Source organism: Podarcis muralis, chromosome 2 (assembly GCF_964188315.1).
Source record: "Podarcis muralis chromosome 2, rPodMur119.hap1.1, whole genome shotgun sequence".
NCBI lineage: Eukaryota > Metazoa > Chordata > Lepidosauria > Squamata > Lacertidae > Podarcis > Podarcis muralis.
In genome coordinates, this window is record NC_135656.1 from 119,787,993 (window position 1) to 119,807,704 (window position 19,712).

At 47.4% G+C, this 19,712-nt stretch overlaps 1 protein-coding gene across 1 annotated transcript in view; it reads left to right on the plus strand.

Moving 5' to 3' along the window:
* Positions 1-19,494, plus strand: part of LOC114591076 (uncharacterized) — a 37,458-nt gene extending 17,964 nt beyond the window's left edge. Inside the window, exons 5-10 of the mRNA XM_077923625.1 lie at positions 398-1,109; positions 10,844-11,329; positions 12,353-12,476; positions 13,797-13,879; positions 14,114-14,240; positions 15,451-19,494. Of these exons, the coding sequence (XP_077779751.1) occupies positions 398-1,109; positions 10,844-11,329; positions 12,353-12,476; positions 13,797-13,879; positions 14,114-14,240; positions 15,451-16,640 (2,722 nt within the window). The 3' untranslated portion in view covers positions 16,641-19,494. The remainder of the gene's footprint in view (positions 1-397; positions 1,110-10,843; positions 11,330-12,352; positions 12,477-13,796; positions 13,880-14,113; positions 14,241-15,450) is intronic.
* Positions 19,495-19,712: the final 218 nt, after the last annotated feature.

Here is a 19,712-nt window from a genome sequence, read left to right on the forward strand (position 1 = left end):
GATTTTAATGTTTCAATATTTTAATGTTGTATTTTAATTTTGCTTTTAAGTTGTATTCATTCAACTTGTTTTTATTATTGCTTGTTAGCCGCCCTGAGCCCGGCCTTGGCTGGGGAGGGCGGGGTATAAATAAAAATTATTATTATTATTATTATTAGTTTTCTCTCCTTCCTCCAGCAGGAGATGGGTGGAAGAACAGGAATGAAGTAACACCGTGCGTGGTCTCCTTGGAAAAAGCCAGACGTTCGGAGGGGGAAGAGCATAAAAGGGAAACTGAGGCAGAAGAGAAGAGGGGAAATCCATTCCTCGCTTCCGACTTCCGCAAAATCGCAATCCACGAAAAGACGGGCACCGAAAAGAAGCGGATCTTGTGCGCCGTGTGCGGGAAAAGCTTCAGCCGCAAATCGCACCTTAACGAACATCAGAGAATCCACACCGGGGAGAAACCCTACAAATGCGCCGAGTGCGGCAAGAGCTTCCGCCGGAGCACAGACCTCTCTTCTCATCAGAGAACCCACACGGAAGAGCAGCCGTTCAAATGCTCCGAGTGCGGGAAGAGTTTCCGGGGGAGCTCGGACCTCCGGTCTCACAAGCGGATCCACACCGGGGAGAAACCGTACGCCTGCTCCTTGTGCGGAAAGAGCTTCAGCCACAGCATCAGCCTCAACTCTCATCAGAGAATCCACACGGGAGAGCAGCCGTTCAAGTGCTCCGTTTGCGGGAAAAGCTTCACGCGCAACACGGGCCTGACTCTGCACCACAGAATCCACACCGGGGAGAAGCCGTACATTTGCTCTTTGTGCGGCAAGAGCTTCAGCCACAGCAAAAGCCACGCCATCCACCTCAAAGTGCACGCAGGGGAGAAACCCTACACGTGCTTGGAGTGTGGGAAAAGCTTCATCGGGAGTTCGTATCTTAAGTCACATCAGAGAATCCACACAGGGGAGAAGCCCTACACGTGTCCCGTATGTGGGAAAAGCTTCAGATGGAGCACAAACTTTAATGAACATAAAAAAATCCACGCGGGGGAGAATGTGGTGAATTCTAGGAATCCCTGGATTGGAGAAAGTCCCCCTGGTGGGGCACAGATCTTCGTAATGGAGGATTCACTCTAAGGCAGAGCTTTCCATACTTTTCAACTTGGGGACGCACTTTTGAGACATGCATCATTTTGCAATACAGCAGTTCAATTTTACTAGCAAACTGGAGGTTAAACTCGCGAGACACACTGCAGCCGACACACTTAGCGTGTCACGACACACAGTTCGGAAAGCTCTGATCTGAGGAGCGAGGAAGGCTGTAGACCAGGGGTCAGCAAGCTTTTTCAGCAGGGGGCCGGTCCACTGTCCCTCAGACCTTGTGGGGGGCCAGATTATATTTTTTTTTTGGGGGGGGGGAAATGAACGAATTCCTATGCCCCACAAATAACCCAGAGATGCATTTTAAATAGAAGGGCACATTCTACTGTAAAAACACGCTGATTCCTAGACCGTCTGTGGACCGGATTTAGAATGCGATTGGGCCGGATCCAGCCCCTGGGCCTTAGTTTGCCTACCCATGCTGGGTAGACGAAAGCTCTCCCAACTAACAGAATCCTAAGCTCAAAATGTAACATAGACAAACCATATCACAAGAGGGAGAACCAGTGTCAGAAGGAAACTGTAGTGGAAGACAATATTGAGAGTGGCTGCTGGGACCATATAACACCGGTCCTAAAATATCTACATTGGCTCCCAGTACATTTCTGAGCACAATTCAAAGTGTTGGTGCTGACCTTTCAAGCTCTAAACGGCCTCGGCCCAGTATACCTGAAGGAGCGTCTCCACCCCCATCGTTCAGCCTGACTCTGAGGTCCAGCGCCGAGGGCCTTCTGGCGGTTCCCTCCCTGCGAGAAGAGAGGTTACAGGGAACCAGGCAGAGGGCCTTCTCGGTAGTGGCACCCACCCTGTGGAATGCCCTCCCATCAGATGTCAAAGAAATTAATAACTATCTGACTTTTAGAAGACATCTGAAGGCAGTCCTGTAATGGAAAGATTTCAATATCTGATGTTTTGTTGCGACAACCCAGGATTTACAGAATGTTGCTGGCACATTCTTTGTAAAGAAACCAGAATTTGAGCAGTCTGTACAATCTGTCAACTGAGAGAGAAGTAACCCTGGTCTGTCTGAAGGCAGATGCCGGTGTATATATTTATTTATTTTGCTGGACTTTCTGACTCTGGTGCGCTTCATTTTAACTCTCCACCCTGAGAGTTATCTGTCCCGTGCCTGATAGCATCGTCTCGCTTGTGGCGTTCATTTGTCTGTGTGTTGTGTTAATAAAGATTTCCCCTCTAACTTGGATTGCAGCCTGTGTGTCTGTTTCGCAGGCATTTGAAAATATGAGCGCTGCGATATATTTTATTGCGGCTTTCTTTTTTTAAAAAAAGAAACACCACATTTTTATTGCATTTTCGTTATACAGAAACATAAACTGAATAGACGTAAGAGGAATACAGGCGTAAAAGCAGCAGAAGGGAAGGCGATATTAAATCTCTAAATTTCCAACTAAGCGTCAGGAAGAACTGCGCCCGATGGTAAGAGCTGTTGACGGTGGAATGATCTCCCTCAGGAGGTGGTAGACTCTCCTCCCCTGTCACGGATGCTATAGCTGAGATGCCGGCATTACACAGGGTTGGACTAGATGACTCCGGTGCCCCTTCCAACTCTATAGATTCATATAGCATACAGAGGTACCTTGGTTTTCGAACGTAATCCGTTCCGGAAGACTGTTCGACTTCCGAAACGTTTGAAAACCAAGGCGCAAAGGGTGGCCTGCAAATTTAACTGAGAAAATGGAGAAACAGCAGAAGCCGTTCAACTTCGGAGGTGTGTTTGAAAATGGAAGCATTTACCGTATTTTTCTGTCTATAAGACGCCCCCATGTATAAGACTATTTTGGAGGACTCCGATTTAAGAAAATGGGGGGAGATGGTCCCCATGTATAAGACGCCCCCAAATTTTGGACATTATTTTTTAGGAAAAAATCCTAGTCTTATACATGGAAAAATACGGTACTTATGGGTTTTTAGCGTTTGAAAACCAAAATGTTCAGCTTCTGAGATTTTCGAAAACCGAGGTACCACTGTATAGTGGTACCTCAGGTTAACAACTTAATTCGTTCAGGAGGGCCATTCTTAACCTGAAACTGTTCTTAACCTGAGGTACCACTTTAGCTAATGGGGCCCCCGCGCTACCACCGCATGATTTCTGTTCTCATCCTGAAGCAAAGTTCTTAACCCGAGGTACTATTTCTGGGTTAGTGGAGTCTGTAACCTGAAGCGTCTGTAACCTGAAGTGTCTGTAACCCGAGGTACCACTGTATTAATAAGATCATAAAACAACAGTATCCTGTCAGTATCCTTCCTGACAGTACGATAATAATGATGATGATGATGATGATAATAATAATAAGAAGAAGAAGAAGAAGAAGAAGAAGAAGAAGAAGAAGAAGAAGAATTCCCAAAAGAATATTAAAAACATGATAAAACATCAACATTAAGAGCTGTTCGACAATGGAACGGTCTCCCTCAGGAAGTGATGGGCTCTCCTTCCTTGGAGGTTTCTAAGCAGAGGTAGCTGGCCATCTGCCATAGATGCTTTCGCTGAGATTCCTGCATTTCAGAGGGTTGGACTGGATGACCCTCCGGTGTCCCAACTCATTCGATTCTATGCAGCTAAGCAGAAACATGAAGAGAAGCAGAAACCCGGAAAGCAGGTGAGAAACCACAGCCAATTTCATTTCCGTTTGGGGTTGTGCCTCTGCTTGCTTTAGCCTGCAGCTCTGCCAAACCCAACCCCACCCCAGCCGCACAGCTCCTTAGTCCTCGCCAAAGCCACTCTCCTTGCCAAAAACCCCTCCGGTTAGATGTTGCCAAACCTCGGCAGGTCACCTGGGTCACCCACTTGCCTCTTCCTCACCCTCGGGTGCTGGTTCCCTCGCCCGACCTTAGCTTGGGTGTGCATGTACACGCCTGTCAGCCTGATGACGGATAACAACAAATAAAATAGGGAGAGAAGAGCAGAGAGGTGATACTCCTCTTTCTCCCTGCCTGTTGATTAATCCTAGAATTGTAGAAGGGACCCCAAGGGTCATCTAGTCCAACCCCAGAGAACAACAACAAGAAAGCCTACCAATTTTTATTACAGTGGTACCTTGGGTTACATACGCTTCAGGTTACATACGCTTCAGGTTACAGACTCCGCTAACCCAGAAATAGTACCTCGGGTTAAGAACTTTGCTTCAGGATAAGAACAGAAATTGTGTGCAGCAGCAGGAGGCCCCATTAGCTAAAGCGGTACCTCAGGTTAAGTACATTTTCAGGTTAAGAACGGACCTCCAGAATGAATTAAGTACTTAACCCGAGGTACCACTGTATTATTAGAACCAAGCTGAACAGCAACAGAGAAAGTTGTATTTTACTATGTCAGGCTATTGGTCCATTAAGTTTAGTATTGTCTCCACTGACTGGCAGCGGCTGCTCAGGGTTTCAGGCAGAAAATATATCTGGAGATGGTGCTGGAGAATGAACGTGAGAGGCCCCCTGCATTCAAAGTACATTCTCTTCCCTCTAACTGTAGTTTCCCCTCACTTTCCTCCTCACTGGAGAGCCAGTGTGGTGTAGGGGTTAAGAGCGGTAGATTCGTAATCTGGTGAACCGGGTTCGCGTCTCTGCTCCTCTTCGCGTCTCTGCTCCTCCACTTGCAGCTGCTGGGTGACCTTTTTTTTTTATAATTTTTTTAAAATTAAAAACAAGTTTTATACAGTCAACAAATTATTTTACACTCATGCTTCAATTTTTGACTTCCCTCAGTTTCTCTGTCAATCTTTCGAAAAATTTCTATTTATTGACGCATTTCTAAACATGATATTGCCTTTCCCCACTCCTTTTCCTCTTACTCTCTTTTTTGCAGTATTTCTGACTATTTCACAGAGTCTCTTCAAAACCAACAAGCGTTGTCTGTGCATCACATATATTTTTCAGATATTCTGTAAATTTCCCCCAGTCCTCGATAAACTTTTGGTCTTTCTGGTATCGTATCTTCCCAGTCAATTTGTCCAATTCTGCATATTCGGTCAATTTCCTTCTCCATTCTTCCACTGTTGGAATTTCTTCCTGTTTCCATCTTTGGGCCACTGCTGGGTGACCTTGGGCCAGTCACACTTCTCTGAAGTCTCTCAGCCTCACTCACTTCACAGAGTGTTTGTTGTGGGGGAGGAAGGGAAAGGAGAATGTTAGCCGCTATGAGACTCCTTCGGGGAGTGATAAAGCGGGATATCAAATCCAAACTCCTCTTCTCTTCTTCTACTTTAAAGGTAAATTCAGACTCCAGTCTTCCTCATTCTAGACACGTAAAAGGTAAAGGACCCCTGGATGGTTAGGTCCAGTCAAAGGCAACCATGAGGTTGTGGTGCTCATCTCGCTTTCAGGCCGAGGGAGCCGGTGTTTTCCACAGACGGCTTTCCAGGTCATGTGGCCAGCAGGACTGAACCACTTCTGGTGCAACGGAACACCATGACAGAAACCAGAGCGCACAGAAACGCCGTTTATCTACCCGCCAGAGTGGTACCTGTTTATCTACTTGCACTGGTGTGCTTTCGAGCTGCTAGGTTGGCAGGAGCTGGGACCAAGCAACGGGAGCTCACTCCATCGTGGGGATTCAAACCGCTGACCTTCTGATCGGCAAGCCCAAGAGGCTCAGTGGTTTAGACCACAGTGCCATCCACATAGGCATCCATGTTGTCGTTCTAGCTTCTGCTTCTGCTGCACTTTGGACTGGATTTTCCCACAGTCTGGTGTGTTCTCCAGATAATATTATAATAAATAATAATAACTTTTTATTTATACCCCGCCCTTCCTGATTCAAAAACCGGGCTCAGGGCGGATAACAACAAATTTAAAACACTTAATTGATGCAATAAAAAACAAGATAAAATACAGTATAAAACGTGAATAATGATAAATTCAGAATTAAAAATCAATTTAGGGGGGAAATCCATCCAATAAACATTAGATGATCACCAGGGCTAGCTGGCTAAATTAGTCCTATTTGGGCCAGCGAGGAGACCAGGGGAGAATTAGCTGTGGGATCGCAGAGTGGGCAATCTTTACAAAAAGGGGAGGGGAGGGAAGGAAGGGGAATAAAAGATCAGACTAAGTTCAAGTTGAAATTGAAAGCCAGGTGGAATAGCTCTGTCTTACAGGCCCTGCGGAAGGAAGTTAAATCCTGCAGGGCCCTGGTCTCATGGAACAGAGCATTCCACCAGGTTGGAGCCATCACTGAGAAGGCCCTGGCCCTGGTGGAGGATAATCTGACTTCCTTAGGGCCCGGGACCTCTAAACTATGATTATTCATGGACTTTAAGGTCCTCTGCGAGGCATACCAGGAGAGGCAGTCCCGTAAGTACAATGGCCCTAAGCCACAAAGGGCCTTAAAGGTCAAAACTCCCTTTTCACCCAACACAGGACAACAACCTCTTCAAAACCCCTCGCGCCCTTGCAGCTCCCAGGGTCCTCTGGGGGAAGTCAAGGCTTCCCATGGCTGCCCTTGCATACCCTCTGTTACCGGAAAAATCCGAGGGCTCCCTTGGACAAAACCAAAGACACCAACCAGGATAACTTGGAGCAAAACAGCAGCCTGTAGGCTTGGCCTTTATTGAACTGTTGCAACAGGGTGTTCCCCTCACTTGCAGGAGAGAGGAAAGACACAGAAAAATGGTGTGCAAGACCTTATAAAAACTTTTGAAATTCCCATCCTCTAGGTCAAGCCCACCCCCAGAAACATTATGCATACATTACAGAAAGGAGGGGTTGAGGGAGGAGTTGTGGTGGTAACCTGAGTGTCCTGTCACCTGGCTGGTTCCCTCTTTCCCCCTCCCCATGAGTACTTTCCAGGTGACAGAGGGGAGTTTGCAGTTTCCTGCCCCCAGAGGGAAGAGCTGATTATTGTCCTTTGTTCCACTCCATGCTGAATCCACTCCCATATGCAAGTTCTTTGTGATCTTGGTGGTCTTCTGTCTGGGACCATCAGGGTTGGCATAGCAACTGGGCAGGGCTCCTGTGGATGTGCTGGGATGCTCAAGGGATTATGGCTGCCCTGTATCAAACCTTCCCCTTTTTGTAGTCCTTCCTTCATGGAGTAAAATAAAAGTGGAACAGTCCAAATCCGACGTATGGTTGATTTTCTATGAATTTATAACAGAAGCGTAGCGTATGTAGTGTGTGAGTGTGTGTGTGTGTGAAGTTTGTACAAACTGAATGATGGGGGGGGGGGGTTCCTGCTACACCTCCAACTAACAACAACAACATTTATACCCTGCCCACCTGTCTGGATTGCCCCAGCCACTCTGGGTGGCTTCTAACATGTCTAAAAGCACAATAAAACATTAAACATTTTTTTAAAAGCTTCGCCTTCAGATGTCTAGAAGGCATATGTACAGTTACTTGTCCCCTTGAGACAAGTTTTGACATACGGAATTTCACTTGTTGTTTGGGTGTGTGTTTTTTTGCTGCAAAATCACTTTGAGATAAAAGAATGGAAAGGGTTTGTTGAATATTTACAGATAAATTGTAAACAGATAAAAACCTTAGCAGGATGAGTGTAATAACCTGCACTTTCCTAAGGGTATCTATTTACAGTAGATCATTAAATGAGGAAATTAAATGAACTTGGATATGCGGAAGATATTAAGAAATAAATTTAGGGAACCGCAGAAGGAGGGGGGAGGAAGCCAAGTTTTGAAATGTCGAATGGATTGTAAAACTAATGAAATGTATAAATTTGAAATGTAGCTTTTTAAAGAAATAAATTACTTTTTTTTTGGAGAGGAAGCAATTCACAAATGAGAATAAACTGATTGCTCAAAGAGAGAGATCCAGCCTAAGGGTTAAGAGGAAGAGTGTCTGGGTTCCTAGAGAGCCCTGGAAGGAGGCTCTGGAAGGGTCACATCCTGCCCCGCCTCCTTCTAAAGATGCTTTGATTCTTATTATTTTTTGCAGGTCCCCCCAGATGCTGCACAGATGGTCTCCACCTCCTGCCCTCTCCATCCAGGGATCCGGTGAGTCCAAAGTGCATTGGGGGGGATGCACTGGGGCGTTGATGGAGGAGAAGCCCAAGGCAGAAAAAAATTGGGAAGCGGGCATTGAAAGAAGAGCCAGAGAGGGCAATGGAGACAAAAGGCAGGCAGGTTGGAAATGGAAGAGCCTTAGCTGGGTTGGTCGAGCAGAAAGTCCCGGGGTTCAGTCCCCAACATCTCTGTCTGAAACTCTGGAGGGCAGCTGGCAGCCCGTGTGGGCAATGCCAAGCTGGGTAGATCAGTGGTCTGCCTCCGAATAAAGCATTTTCCTGTGTTCCCATTTAAGTGGGGGAGCTGTGGTAAACTGCGGTGGTAAACCCTTTTTTTTTAAAAAAATATCTTTATTGAGAATTCCAAAAGTACATCGTTATATGTGCACTAAACACGGTGAGACGTAAATAAAAGAGAGAGAAAGAAGAAGAGAAACAGAAGGGAAAACAAAGGGGGGAGAGGGAAAACCCCCAAAACTGTATACTTTACAAAGTTATTATTGTACTTTACCAGATCTTAACCTATGACAGTATTTGTAAGAATGGATTCCAAATGTCATTGTATTTGTCTATAGCAAGTCTGTGTTTGTTTGCATGTTGTGCATATTCTGCGAGTTTGTATAAGTCTTCAATCCAATTGTAGAAGGGAGCCGCATTTTTATTTTTCCAATTCATCAGTATCAGTCTTTTTGCTGTGGTCAGGGCAGGGAGAGTCCACTCATATTGTCCTTTCGTAAGGTTCCATGTGCTGGGTATGTAATTCAAGAAGGTGTGTCCGCCCTTATATAGACATTTTAAATTGCCCGCCTTGGAGAGCACCCCAGACGCATCATACCTACATCACAGAAAGGGGTGTAGCTCAAGAGAAATCTGAGTGCGTTGTTTATCTCCTGTCATTGTTTTTCTTCTGTCTGGCAGGTTACCTGTTAATGCTTACTTGATTGGATACCCTGGGGAGCCTGGCCAGTCTTTTGTAGTGATAAATACTTAGTTCCTGAGCCAGGTCACAGGCTCACCCTATTCATACACAGACATACCCTTAAGAGAGGATTTGTGAAGGAAAAGACAATGGGGAGGCTTTTCCATTTTCCTTTGACCTTGCAGAGAAAACATTTGGTCAGTCTGGGAGCCAAAATGGTTCCAGGACTGCTTTCCTGTGCTGCTTCAGATATGTAGTTTATATATTTATGTATGTGTTTGCTTGGTACATTTATGAACATTTATTATATATACAGCGGTACCTCTGGTTACGTACTTAATTCGTTCTGCCTTTGACTGTGTCGACCACAGCAAACTATGGCAAGTTCTTAAAGAAATGGGAGTGCCTGATCACCTCATCTGTCTCCTGAGAAATCTCTATGTGGGACAAGAAGCTACAGTTAGAACAGGATATGGAACAACTGATTGGTTCAGAATTGGGAAAGGAGTACGACAAGGCTGTATATTGTCCCCCTGCTTATTTAACTTATATGCAGAATACATCATGCGAAAGGCTGGGCTGGATGAATCCCAAGACGGAATTAAGATTGCCGGAAGAAATATCAACAACCTCAGATATGCAGATGACACAACCTTGATGGCAGAAAGTGAGGGGGAATTAAAGAACCTTTTAATGAGGGTGAAAGAGGAGAGCGCAAAATATGGTCTGAAGCTCAACATCAAAAAAACGAAGATCATGGCCACTGGTCCCATCACCTCCTGGCAAATAGAAGGGGAAGAAATAGAGGCAGTGAGAGATTTTATTTTCTTGGGCTCCATGATCACTGCAGATGGTGACAGCAGTCGCGAAATTAAAAGACGCATGCTCCTTGGGAGAAAGGCGATGGCAAATCTAGACAACATCTTAAAAAGTAGAGACATCACCTTACCAACAAAGGTCCGTATAGTAAAAGCCATGGTTTTCCCAGTAGTGATGTATGGAAGTGAGAGCTGGACCATAAAGAAGGCTGATCGCCGAAGAATTGATGCTTTTGAATTATGGTGCTGGAGGAGACTCTTGAGAGTCCCATGGACTGCAAGAAGATCAAACGCATCCATTCTTAAGGAAATCAGACCTGAGTGCTCACTGGAAGGACAGATCGTGAAGTTGAGGCTCCAATACTTTGGCCACCTCATGAGAAGAGAAGACTCCCTGGAAAAGACCCTGATGTTGGGAAAGATGGAGGGCACAAGGAGAAGGGGACGTCAGAGGATGAGATGGTTGGATAGTGTTCTCGAAGCTACAAACATGAGCCTGACCAAACTGCGGGAGGCGGTGGAAGACAGGAGTGCCTGGCGTGCTCTGGTCCATGGGGTCACGAAGAGTCGGACACGACTAAACGACTAAACAACAACAACAATTGCTTGGTACATTTATGAACATTTATTATATATACAGCGGTACCTCTGGTTACGTACTTAATTCGTTCTGGAGGTCCGTACTTAACCTGAAACTGTTCTTAACCTGAAGCACCACTTTAGCTAATGGGGCCTCCTGCTGCTGCTGCGCCGCCAGAGCACGATTTCTGTTCTGTTCTTCCGGGTTAGCGGAGTCTGTAACCTGAAGCATACGTAACCTGAAGTGTATGTAACCCGAGGTACCACTGTATAAGACCTTAATTTATTTATTTCAGTTGTTTGCAGGAAGAAGCCTCATTCTCAGTGCTCACCGGCTGATGCTTTCTGACTGTTGTGCTGCAAAAAGTCTGGCCTATCTTTGCTCAATTTGTCCCCCTTCCCCCCTAATCCTTATGGTTAGGAGGAAGATGGTGGCTGGTCGATGAGGCTTTTCGAGCCCTGCTGGGGGTCCGAGGAGAAGCGCGGCCTGAAGATGGAAGGGAGAGACACGGATGCCCCCAAAACAGGAAGAACCCCCCAAAATGTCAAGACTGTGAGCAGCAGGGGTTTCTGGGAAAGGGTGGTGCAGAAGGAGCTGGCCTGGAGCACCCACAGGCCACACGCTGAGTGTCAACGCTTCAGGGGGGTCGGCTACTGGGATGACCAGGGTCCCCGAGAGGTTTGCAGCCGACTCCACCATCTCTGCCGTGAGTGGCTGAAGCCAGAACTTCACACAAAATCTCAGATGCTGGACCTGGTGATCCTGGAGCAGTTCCTGGCTGTCCTCCCCCCGGAGATGGAGAACTGGGTCAGGGAATGTGGAGCGGAGACCAGTTCCCAGGCGGTGGCCCTGGCCGAAGGTTTCCTCCTGAGTCAGGCAGAGGAGAAGAAGCAGGAGGAGGAGCAGGTGAGAGAGAGTTTTGTCCTGGTGCTTCCAAGGTGCTCAGAGCGTCCAGTTTTAGTAAGGGGCAAGATTAGACACAAAGCATTTTCAAATCAAAATAAAAAATCAAGACACCATGTGCTCTGCTCCGCTCCCCCTTTCTTCCTGCCCAGGGCAGCCTCTGCCCTCTGCCAACCCCTCAGAGCCATGAGAAAACACGAAACAATCTGATCAGCAAAAGGCAACGCGTGGGCTGATAATGTACAGTGGTACCTCGGGTTAAGTACTTAAGTAGCTAATGGGGCCTCCTGCTGCTGCCGCGCCACCAGAGCACGATTTCTGTTCTCATCCTGAAGCAAAGTTCTTAACCTGAAGCACTATTTCTGAGTTAGCGGGGTCTGTAACCTGAAGCATATGTAACCTGAAGTGTATGTAACCCGAGGTACCACTGTATTGGCAATTCCGGGATAATGAACTGCTTCAACGATATTTCTTCAACGGCAAGTTAATAGTCCCCAATTGATGGCGTTTCATAAATATTGCCAATACAGTGGTACCTCGGGTTACAACTGCTCCGAGGAGGATGGCAGCAGAGGCCACGGAGAGGGGATGGGATGCTCGCTTCTCGGGACAAGCATCCGCTCATTCTGCTCCCTGAGCTTGGAGGCAGCAGCACCGGCGGGGGAAATAGGGACGTTCCAAGTTCAAATCCGGGCACAGGATGGATTTCATAATCCCGGGACTGTCCCTGTAAAATCAGGGCACTTGGAGGGTATGAGAAAGCACCTAAGGAGGGGCGTGGCCTGGGGAGCAGATTGGGGAGGGGGCGTGGCCTGGAGAGAAGGTTGGGGAGGGGCGTGGCCTGGAGAGAAGGTTGGGGAGGGGCGTGGCCTGGAGAGAAGGTTGGGGAGGGGCGTGGCATGGAGAGAAGGTTGGGGAGGGGGCGTGGCCTGTGGAAGAGTCTCGCTGGGATTCATGCCAGCTCCCTGTCCTGAGATTCCCCCACACCCTTATCATATGGGTTTCTCGCTGCTGTTTTACGCAAAGGGCCTGTTGGGAGAAGTCGCTGCTGAGTTCCCTGAGGCAGAGGAGACATCGCCAGAGGATGCCACGCGGAGGCTGTTGTTCAGGTGGATGGTGCAGGAGGGCGATGGAGGGGCCGCCACGCCAGGTGAGGGCGGGAGCGCACATTTTGCCACTTGGCCCCCTCTGCTGGCTGGGCTCAAAATCCCCCCAGGGCTGGCTTTACATCTACGTGAGAGACGCTTTTCTCCAGCCTCTCCCCTAAGAAACGTACCGAGAAGCAGTGGTGGTGGATTCGAATCCCACCCTGAAGTGCATCTCCACGGCAGGTTTTGCCAACCTGCGGCTCTCTGGACGTAGTTGGATAACTCCCATCATCTGTGTTGCTGTAAGGAGTAGAATCATAAAAGCCAACCCTTAGGGGCCGAGATCCCTTTGCCCACCCCCATCCCCCCAAAAATATTTGAGGGGGCTGGGCCCCCCTCAAGTTGCCGGGCATTGCCATTCAAATGGTGTGTGATCTCCGTTTCTTGTGATCGATTATGGGGGGCAGAACTTACCTGCCCCCCTCCCCCATGTTTTATTAAAGTTGGCACCCCTGAGTGGAATTTGCATGCTTCATCCTAGTGGAAACTTAAAAAGCAGTTGCACTGTAAATCTGCTTCCACAGCCAATGGCGTAGCTAGCTGCTTGGGTGCCCGGTGCAGCGTCCTGCAGCCGGGGGGTGAGGAGAGCTGTCCACGGGGATGGGGCAAGCCAAGGAAGGGCACGCTGCGTGGAGCCTCTCTGCAGCCTCCCCCTCAGCTGTAGGGCGGCTGAGGCGGTGGGCAGACGCAAGCCCCGCGCTGCTCAAAAAAGCAGCATGGAGCTTGCAGGCAGTCTGCCCGCTGCCACCCCCTCAGGACAGATTTGTGGCTCAGGCATGCTGCAGGACCCGCACTGTGGCACCCAGTACTCCCTGCCTCACCTAGCTACCAGTGGTGTAGGAAGGGGTGTGCGGTGGGTGCAGGAGTTATTTTTAAAAAAATGTCGTGAGCCCATTATTTATTTATTTATTTTAAAAACACATATTTTTGCCTTTTTGTCACCCGCCTCAGTGATGACACCTGGGGCGGCCCGTACCCAAACGCACCCCCCCCTTTGTCACTGTCCACAGCAGTGTAATCTGTCAAAACTGAATTGTCCCCAAGAAACAAAAAAGTGTCAGCCAGCTAGCCCTGGGGATTATCTAATGCTTATTTCCCCTAAATTGATTTTTGAATTTATTGTTATTCATGTTTTTATACTGTATTTTATGTTGCTTTTATAATTAAGTGTTTTAAATTTGTTGCTAGCCACCCTGAGTCCGGTTTTTGAACTGGGAAGGGGGGGTATAAATAAATAAAAATTATTATTATTATTGTTTTGCAAGTCGCCAAGATGCATAAACGCTTAGCAAGGATTCCAACCACATTTGTGTGAATTGCAGGTGGTGGAAAGTCTCCGGGAATGGCTACGAAATCGTCTCCTCTCTGTGGTGGATCAGAAGCAGCCTCTTTGCAGCCGGATCCGGTAAAGGATGGATTGCTGGACAGATCAGATCGACTGGCTCCATCCCCTTCCCCTCCCCTGCAGGCTGAAGAGAATCTGCCTCCTCTTCTTTGCTTGTGCCAAAGCTCCACATGGGGGAAATCCTCTGTAAGCCCCTCCGTGGAGGTGGGATGACAGAATCATAGAGTTGAAAGAAACCATCTAGTCCAACCCCTTGAGGAGAAGCTGTTTTTTATCGTCTCCTTTCCCTTCCAGGTTCTGGTGACGTTTGAGGAGGTGGCTGTGTATTTCACGGAGGAGGAGTGGGCCCTGTTGGATCCGGGCCAAAGAGCCCTGCAATGGGAAGTCATGGTGGAGAATTATGGGATTCTGGCCTCTCTGGGTAAGGCTCCTTCTTTCCCTTTGGTTGATAAAGTCAATTTCGAGAGCCTTGATAGATAGATAGCATCCTTGGACTCAAGCCTAGGTCCTTTGCAAACCTGCCAAGAGAAATCCCATCGCGGAGCACTTTTGTGTATGGAACGGATGGAGAATCTGAAGCTCGGGGGCCAAATCTGGTCCTCCAAGCCTCTCTATCTGGCCCCCTCTTTCTCTAGGCCACGAGGCCTTCTCATGGCACCCACAAAACACCTGAGCCCCCCCCCCTCTGCCCCTCACTTGGTCCTTAGGTACTAAAAGCAGGTCCCCTTTTCTTCTTTGAAAAATACATTCAACTGGAAGAGGAAGTCAGAAGTACGACGCTCTGCCCCACTTCCTTTCGGAGCACTATGTGCTTTTCGAGGCTCAGGTCAATTTCATTGGATCCGAGTTTTACCACATCCTTTGGGAAGGTGAAGCACGTGCGCCCACACTTTCTTGGTTTCTCCCTCTCCTGGGGGAGGTGAGAGAAAAGTGGCTGGAGGGATTGGAGCCCAGAGCACTCATTCAGAAATCCAAATGGGCCTTAAAAGGCTGGCAACCCCTGGTTTAGGTGGGCGATGAGCCACACTGTGTTTCCGTGGAATCAGGGCCATTACGGCCCACTCATTTAATGCCGGCAAGCCAAGGTTATTCAGCACATGGTTGGATCCACCTTCCATTTTGTGTTTCACAACAGCAGATAATTGGGTTTGGCTCCCAGTTTGATGATCCATTTCTCCATCAGGAGAAATGTTTCTGAGCACAATTCAAAGTGTTGGTGCTGACCTTTAAAGCCCTAAATGGCCTCAGCCCAGTATACCTGAAGGAGAGTCTCCACCCCCATCATTCAGCCCAGACACTGAGGCCCAGCTCTGAGGGCCTTCTGGTGGTTCCCTCACTGCGAGAAGTGAAGCTACAGGGAACCATGCAGAGGGCCTTCTCGGTGGTGGCGCCCTCCCTGTGGAACGCCCTCCCACCAGATGTCAAAGAGAACAACAACTACCAGACTTTTAGAAGACATCTGAAGGCAGCCCTGTTTAGAGAAGTTTTTAATGTTTGATGTTTTATTTTAATTGTGTTTTTAATATTCTGTTGGGAGCTGCCCAGAGTGGCTGGGGAAACCCAGCCAGATAGGCGGGGTATAAATAATAAATTATTATTATTACCTTACCAGTGTTCTCCTTCTAATCCAGCAGATGACGCCTGGGTGAGCCAGAACGAGGAAAAGCCTCATGGAACATCCTTTAAAAGGGCCCGATGTACAGAGGGGGAGGTACATAGAAGGACAGCGGAGAGCAAAGCAAACGAGATAAGGAGGAACAAATCTTCTGCTTTTGAAGGGACGTTTTCCCCTGAAATAACAATTCAGGGGGAAATGAGCCGTGCGAAAACGTCATTTCCGGAGGCTGACTTTGACAAGGCAGAAACCCAAGAAGAAAGGAGTGAAGGCAAGAAAAAGATTGAGTGTGAGGTATGTGGGAAAAGCATTAGTAAATCCCACCTTAACGAACACAAACGAACACACACAGGGGAGAAACCGTTTCAATGCTCGGAGTGCGGGAAGAGCTTCAGTCGGCGGGAACACCTTACTTCTCATCAGAGAACCCACACAGAGGAGAAGCCTTACACGTGCTTGCAGTGTGGGAAAAATTTCAAACACAGGAAAAACATGACATCCCATCAAATTATACACAGTAGGGGGCTAACTTGCAGCTCCTCGGAGTGTGGAAATTGCCTCACTCCCAGCCTTACTTTGCAGCACCACGCTCTGGAGAAACCATTTAGATGTTCAGAGTGTGGCAAGAGTTTCAGTCGGAGCACAGACCTGAGGTCACATCAGAGAATCCACACAGGGGAGAAACCGTACTCGTGTTCACTGTGTGGAAAGAGCTTCACCCACAGCCGAAGCCTGAGCTCCCATAAAGTCACGCACACAGAGGAAAGACCGTTTGAGTGCTCGGAGTGTGGCAAGAGCTTCAGTCGGAACACCAGCCTTACTATTCACCAGAGAATCCACACAGGGGAGAAACCGTATACGTGTTCCCTGTGCGGGAAGAGTTTCAGTCACCGAAGAAGCCATGCTATTCACCTAAAAGTGCATGCAGGGGAGAAACCTTTTACATGCTCAGACTGTGGGAAAAGCTTCATCGGGATTTCGTACCTCAAGACACATCAGAGAATCCACACTGGGGAGAAGCCGTATACGTGCCCCGTGTGTGGGAAGAGCTTCCGGTGGAGCACACACTTCAAAGAGCACAAAAAAATCCACGTGGAGGAGACTCTGGCGAATCCTAGAAATGCCTGGATTGTGGAGAAAACTCCCAAGAGAGCACAGATGGTCGTGTCAGGGGATTCACTCCCAGGAGAAAGGAGATATACATAGACTAGTGCTTTTCTGCCCAACTAAGCTATACTGTGATCACTGCAGATGGTGACAGCAGCTACGAAATTAAAAGACACCTGCTTCTTGGGAGAAGGGCAATGACAGGCCTAGACAGCATCTTGAGAAGTAGAGACGTCACCTTGCCAACAAAGGTCCGTATAGTTAAAGCCATGGTTTTCCCAGTAGTGATGTATGGAAGTGAGAGCTGGACCATAAAGAAGGCTGATCGCCGAAGAATTGATGCTTTTGAATTATGGTGCTGGAGAAGACTCTTGAGAGTCCCATGGACTGCAAGAAGATCAATCGCATCCATTCTTAAGGAAATCAGCCCTGAGTGCTCACTGGAAGGACAGATCGTGAAGCTGAGGCTCCAGTACTTTGGCCACCTCATGAGAAGAGAAGACTCCCTGGAGAAGACCCTGATGCTGGGAAAGATGGAGGGCACAAGGAGAAGGGGGCGACAGAGGACGAGATGGTTGGATAGTGTTTTCGAGGTTACCAGCATGAGTTTGACCAAACTGCGGGAGGTAGTGGAGGACAGAGGTGCCTGGCGTGCTCTGGTCCATGGGGTCACGAAGAGTCGGACACGACTAAACAACTAAACAACAACAACAAGCTATACTGTCTGACAGATAATTCACAACAGGAGAAAGGGTGGGGAGTGAGAAAACAGATGCTCAAACTGTGGCAGAAACTCCATCAGCGTGCAAGCTATAGAGAGAATGTGAGCAAGAAATATAAGATACAGTGGTACCTCGGTTGTTGAACGCTTCGGAAGCCAAATGTTTTGGTTTTTGAATGCCGAAAACCTGGAAGTGAATGCTTCCGTTTTTGAACGCACCTCGGAAGTCGAACGGCTTCCTGGGCGCATTTGTCCGTTTTCTCAATGGAATTTGCTGACCTCCTCAGTTGTCAAACATTTCGGAAGTTGAATGGTCTTCTGGAATGGATTATGTTCGGCAACTGAGGTACCACTCTATATTGTAAGATGATACCTTACAAATAGGCCTGGGCGATATCCGGTTTTCAACATTGAGATATATCACTGGCTAAACAATGTGATATACTGCTATATCACAATGTCTGAAATAAGGATGGGGCTCGGTAGATGCATTGGCTGGCTTCACGGTTTTATCCACGTTGTGATTTTTGTATAGCGTACAAACACACATCATGATTTGCGATATATTGCCAGGTCAAAACCTAATGAAACCGATAGCACGATATGGGCTTCAAACCAGTTTTGGATGATGCATAGATCTATTGCCCAGCCCTACTTACAAGAAAGAAATATCTTACAAGGACCGTGTAGTCCTGAGATTGTATAGAGGACATACAAAGGAGACCTTCAATAAATGTTACAGTGTTTAGGGCACTCAATTCCAGTCCAGGTTTTCCAGGTTTCTCTCTCCACCTAATGGTCAGTATTCTGTGCCTGCTAAGCACACTCAGTCTATAGTGATATGAGGGGCAGATTCCTCTTGTTTTCTAACCTTTTTATACTTCTGGAAATCTTGGGGTCCTCCTGAGTTTGCCGATACCTCCTTGTGGGTGAGTGGTATGGTTTTTGTTTACTTCTCAGGTTCCCTAGAGAGACTGTGCTTCCCAGTGCCTGCATGAGTCTGTGCTACTGAAGGGTCGTAGCTCATCTGCTTTGTGTTCAGAAGGTCCCAGCTTCTCCAGGGAGGGCTGTTGGTGAGATCCTGGAACCCTGGAGAGCTGCTGTCAGTCCCAGTAGTCAATACTGAGCTAGATAGTATAAGGCAGTTTATGAACTTCTGTAACTAGCTTCTGGATTGGAATAACTCAAGATGCTTGCATGATGCTTCCATGATTTCACCAGCACTGGAGGTAAGGGAGCATATGCTCCAAATTTAATTTCCTTAATGGCGCAGCTACCGAATCATAGTTGGAAGGGATCCTGAGGATCATCTAGTCCAACCCCCTGCAATGCAGGAATAAACTCTGCTGTTTTCAGGGGTCGCCAACATTTTAGGCCTCTGGGCTGTCATGAGTCTTGTTGGCATCATCTCTGTTCCTCTGCTCCTCCCTTCCCAGCCTCCTGCCCCAAAGAAACAGGAAGAGAGCATGTGTGGACACAAACTCCACTTTTGCCTGGGATCGGCACCAAAACAAAACGAAACCGATCCGGTAGAATGAATCTGAGCCTTGAGAGTCTGGGCAGCATGTGGGAAAGAGCGTCACACTTCCAAATCCCTCTTTAAAAAAAGATAACCACCTGCGTCACTTTATGACTAAGAGGGCTGCAAAAGGACGCTCAAGATTTGTGGGTGCCATGGCGCCCACAAGTGTTATGTTGGCGACCCCTGGCTCAGTCCACCCCCCCCAAATTTTTTAAACTTCTTAGTGCATCAGTTTGCCTCTTTGCCAGGAGTGTTTTTTGAGACTGGTGAAAACGTTAGAATTTGGCTGGGGAGCCATGTGACATGCTCAGAAGTGTAATTGTTGCTTAGAAGTTTATTACGATGCCAATATTTAGTATTCTATTAGCTAATCTTTTGAGGTCCTATCTGTACACCCCAAAGGGACAAGTTTTGCTTGTTAACCTGAGAGGCTCTCCGCAGGGGGACTCTATACCTCTTCTCTGTCACGCTGATCTGGGTTGGATGTTTATGACATACTTTCATTCCTTTTTTCCTTCCCCTTTAGCTTGGCAGACGTGTACCATTTTTAAAAAAATAAACCCTGGGTTGTCTGTCCATTCTGATTCTTTTGTGTCCTTCATTTAAGTGGGTAATGTTAAGTGTTGTGTTGTGCCTCTATCTCCTTCCTGTTGTTTGCAGTGTTCTGTTATAGTTTTGTTGGTTGTATCAATAAAGCCATTTTAAATAGATTTTATGTCGTCATTGTCATCGCTGGTGACACATTATTCTTATTCTTATATCCTGTTTTTTCTTGGACTGGAACTCATGGCGGCCTACACACATTAAACAGCACAGATAAAATACAGAATGTTCAAAGCATATACAATAGTTTAAAAGGAATTAAACTTCAATAGAATTGAAACAATATAAAAATTCCACGCATGACCATGCGGGAATGCGGGAGCTG